Source organism: Penaeus monodon, chromosome 10, assembly GCF_015228065.2.
Source record: "Penaeus monodon isolate SGIC_2016 chromosome 10, NSTDA_Pmon_1, whole genome shotgun sequence".
Taxonomy (NCBI): Eukaryota; Metazoa; Arthropoda; class Malacostraca; order Decapoda; family Penaeidae; genus Penaeus; species Penaeus monodon.
The window spans coordinates 14,412,023-14,416,781 of record NC_051395.1 but is presented as its reverse complement, the minus strand read 5'-3'; the positions used below and the strand labels follow the sequence as shown (position 1 = coordinate 14,416,781).

Here is a 4,759-nt window from a genome sequence, read left to right as displayed (position 1 = left end):
AGGAGCGCGGGGTAAAGGGAGAGCGAGGGGGGGAGCAGTGGCAGAGGGAGGAGTATGGTTGGTCGGTTATGAGAAGAGAAACGAACATTCGGGCAAGGTCGCCAAGGGTGGGGTTGGGGTGGGGGTGTCGGGGCAGGAGTAACGTAGAACCGAGGGAAGGGGGGGAAGGGATAGGGGGAGGAACAACATAGTATGGGACGGGGAGAGGGTTAGTGATAGGGGTGGGGGGATCGTAGTACCTGGGGCTAGGGAAGAGGGGCTAGGGGGTGGGGGGTAAACGGTTATCGATCACTCTGGCCGGTTTATTGATAAATCCTTCATGTCATGTCAGAGGGCGAGAGCGTGTCTGGTTTTAAAAGTCGCGGAGTTTTGTGTTTGTTTTATTTATTAAAAAAATATGTCTATTTGTACTTCGTATACTCCTTGTTTGTTTTTAATACGGATGATTAGACACTGCACTCCACTCATACGTTAAATTGCGACGTACTGTACATGAGACATTATAAAAAATCTTCACATTTTAAGTTGTATAGACAAGAATAAATCCAAATAAATCCACTTCTCATGATCCAGCGATGACCAGGGTTAGTTTTCTGCTCGTGAACCGCATAAAGAAGTGTCAAAATTATGATTGGCACGAAGGAAAATAATGGCTATCCATTATTTTCCTTTATTTCATATATATTGCTATAACCGAAGACGCGGCCATTGCAGGTACCCGAACACAGGAGCAACTAGACGTAAACAGTCACGAGACAGACAGTTAAGCGCAAAACACCAGCATGAACCACTTTGTTAGAGCCTTGCCACTTCTGTGTCGAGATCGTGAGTTTATACTTCGCTTTTTAACAACTATATAATGACAAAACGTGTGCGGATTTTAAATATATTTCTGAAATGAAGCAAGGCACGTTGTAATTGTCACGCTGCCTCTTTGGGGAAATAGTGAGTTTTTATAATAATAATAATAATTATTCCTAGCTATGAGTCAAGGCCGATTGTAAATAATACCGCATCTAGAGTGAAGTCATGAGTTATACTTCTCCCATTTATGGATACATATTACTAAATAAGGCAACTGTCACCTTTCATTTATGTCAACCGCAGGAACCCACACTGAGACAGGGCTTGGTAGTTATATGCTAAGTAGCTGCTTGTGTAGTTTCATGTTATTGTTGTTATTGTTGTTATTATTATTATTATTATTATTATTATTATTATTATTATTATTATTACTGGAGTTTTGTTTTCGATATTATTATTATTATTGTTGTTGTTATTGTTAATGTTATTGTTACTGCTATTTTTTATTATTGTTACTATTATTATTATTATTATTATTGTTACTTATTATTTATTGTTATTACTATTATTATTATTATTATTATTAGTAGTAGTAGTAGTAGTATTTATTGATTAATATTATTATTGTTATTGCTGTTATTCTGGTTGTTCATCATTGAATCATCGGCAGTCCCCGTAAAAAAATGAAAATAGATAAGATTGTACAATGAATTGTAGAGTCTGTCAAAATCCTGGGAAGCCAGGTTTATGATGGTAGCTGAAAGAAATATATATTTGCTTTCGAAGGGTTTGGTGTCTGGCATAAGAAATCCTGCTGTGACGTCACGTGCATTTGTGATAATATCACTACTTGGAGTGTAGCTATTTTTAGTCATTAATAGCTTTTGCATTAATTATAAGCTATCGATGTTAAAATTTATTGTTCTGTGGCTATTCATACTTGGGTAAAGGTTTATAAGAGGACTGCATCCGAACTCCAGCCAACAATATAGGGGAGATCGCTAATAAACTGTATTAAAAAAAAGTTACATGAAGTGGAAGAAAAATAAAAAATCCGAGCTAAGAATCGTAATTTTAATGATAAAGAAAGTGGAAAAATAAAAAACCCGAGCCAATAATCGTTCGCAGAAGATTCAAATCGGCATTGCAGGCACGAACGAAGAACAAGCACATTCTAATCGCACGATTTAAAACAGACCTCCGAAAAAATATCCTAACCCCCCCCCATCGTCCTGTTTCCCTAACCGCCACCGGACCCCCTTCCGATCGCCCTACTTGCTTAGCTCCGCCTAGTTTTACCGTAATAATTTTACATAGCTTCGCGTGGAGGGTACAGGCGAGCAACGGCAAGGAGGAATTCGTGGAGACGTTTGTTAGACTCGGGGATATTCATCTGAAACATCGCCCGCGCTAAGTACCCCACAAAGTGATATTTCCTCCTGCCGTAGCCGGGAACTTTCGCTTTCGCCTTTCTCCACTTCCGCTCGATGGTGTTAGTATGAACGGCTCTGAACGGGGCAACGATATTTAGCGAATGATTCACAGTCAGATGGTTAAAACCTTCGTGCTGAAGACATTTATATGACTTCCAGCAATCACTAAGTATTGTTGTACCCGGCGCGATTTTTTTTCCTTGATGATGTCGAGAAGTTTCGGCGTCTCGGGAAGCAACAGGGAAAAATTGTCTTGTTTGATGGCAGACACCGCCAAACACCCACTGTCCCTCTATTGCGCGGCCAACGTTGTATTTTCGCTTGCCGACTATGATTTCGTCTATTTCCACAATTTTATCAATACCACCCATTTGTTTCTCACTCACTAAGAAACACACTTCTCGACAGAAGCGAACCTAATCACACACACACACACACACACACACACACACACACACACACACACACACACACACACACACACACACACACACACACACATATATATATATATATATATATATATATATATATATATATATATATATATATATTTATTTATTTATTTATTATATATTTTTTTTCAGATAAACCTAGTTCGACTGCAACTTGTTCATAAGAATGAAATAATTTCTTAAATATAGATTAACGAAAAACAGATTCGTTTCAATGTTTATGTGACTTTTATCAAACCATGTATACTTGGATATTGATCTATGAAATTGCCATCTTACACGCCTATTGTTTATTTTCCTTGATTTGTCACATCTGAATAGTCCGTTCCGCATTTTGCACACTCAATGGTATTCAGTATAAACCATGTTCTTTGTAAAAACGAATCAGTTCCTCAGTTTTACCTGATTTTTTTTTTGGGAAAAAAACAACAAAAAAAAACGCCAAAGCCACTGTCACAGCCTTGACACTGGTTAATCATACTTGAAACTGACCAGCTGTCGAAACAAAGCCATTATGAAACACAAAAAAGTATTTTCCAATAACATCTCGGGTTTATATAAGAAAAGAAAATTAAGATACGTATGAGATGAAAAGCTAAAAAAATATTGGAATACGTGATTCGTCGTGACGTCATGTGACGTAGGTGCACAGTGGCCGAGCAGTAGGTGTTAACAATGCGGGAGAACTTAGTAAACATAAGGTCACGTGTGGACTTAGCCGCGTCAACACTGATACATTTTCGTCGTCTAGCTAGAATCGGTGGGCTTCTGCAAATTAATTTTGACATCAGTCAATGCAGTTTTTCATTGCCTACAACGCTATGATCTTAAATTTTCTCCTAGTTGGTGCGGTCCTTTTATATATCTTAACCCATATTTGTAGGTATTTGCTCTCGATGTTGAAGTGATAGGCGGAATATTTTTCCCCAACAATTAAAATTCATTGGGAATAGAGGGAATAACTAACTTCTGGACCTTTTCTCTCCTTGAAAGTAGATAAGTTTGTTGTACTCTTCTACTGGAACAAACTCTATTTGTTATCTCTCTCTCTCTCTCTCTCTCTCTCTCTCTCTCTCTCTCTCTCTCTCTCTCTCTCTCTCTCTCTTTCTCTCCCTCCCTCCCTCCCTCCCTCCCTCTCTCTCTCTCTCTCTCCTCTCCCTCTCCCTCTCCCACTTCCTCTTTCACTTCCTCTCTCTTTCCCTCTCCCCTTTACTCCCTCCCACACAGTATCTCTCTTTCTCTCTGTCTCTCTCTCTCTTCAGACAGTTTTCCTTTGCCTTTTAAGTCTTTTTGCTTTGTTTCTCCTTTCTTCTCCTTGCTATTTTTATTGTTATCTCTTTCTCTTCTTCGTATTGCCTTTGATGTTTTTGTTTTGTTTCACACTGCTCGTAAAACCTGTCGCTTCTGTTTATCTTGTCACGCTATTTTTTCCATTTCATTTCTTTTGTGTTTTCTTTTATTGCATTTTTCTTTCTTTCTTTATTGTGCTTAGTTTTTTATCTTTCGTACTTTCTCTCTATATATGTATATATGTATATATATATATATATATATATATATATATATATATATATATATATATATATATATATATATATATATATATATATATATAAAACAAACTCTTATGTTTAATGATTATCACATTTCTAATTTGGTGTACGTTCTTTATTTTTGACTGATTACAATATGGCTTTATTATGATTTTTTTTTGTTTAATCAATCCATTCTATCCTTTACTGATATATATTAGAACTTTTTTCTTGTATGGAGGAAGATGTTATTGTTTCTTAATGTCGGTGGACTATGTGTTACTTGAAGCGGTAGATATATTGTAATTATATAAATGATAGTTTAAAAGACTAATTGTGTTTAGATGCCTCATACATAGGCGCACACACACGTGAACGTAGAACCACACAAGCCTACTCTCTCTCTCTCTCTCTCTCTCTCTCTCTCTCTCTCTCTCTCTCTCTCTCTCTCTCTCTCTCTCTCTCATCACTCACACACACACACACACACACACACACACACACACACACACACACACACACACACACACACACA

General features: G+C 37.4%; 1 protein-coding gene across 1 annotated transcript in view; it reads left to right on the top strand.

Annotated features, from left to right (window-relative positions):
- Nucleotides 1-284: 284 nt before the first annotated feature.
- Nucleotides 285-4,759, top strand: part of LOC119577866 — a 215,657-nt gene continuing 211,182 nt past the window's right edge. The window contains exon 1 of the mRNA XM_037925489.1: nt 285-825. Coding sequence (XP_037781417.1) covers nt 783-825 — 43 coding nt within the window. The 5' untranslated portion in view covers nt 285-782. The remainder of the gene's footprint in view (nt 826-4,759) is intronic.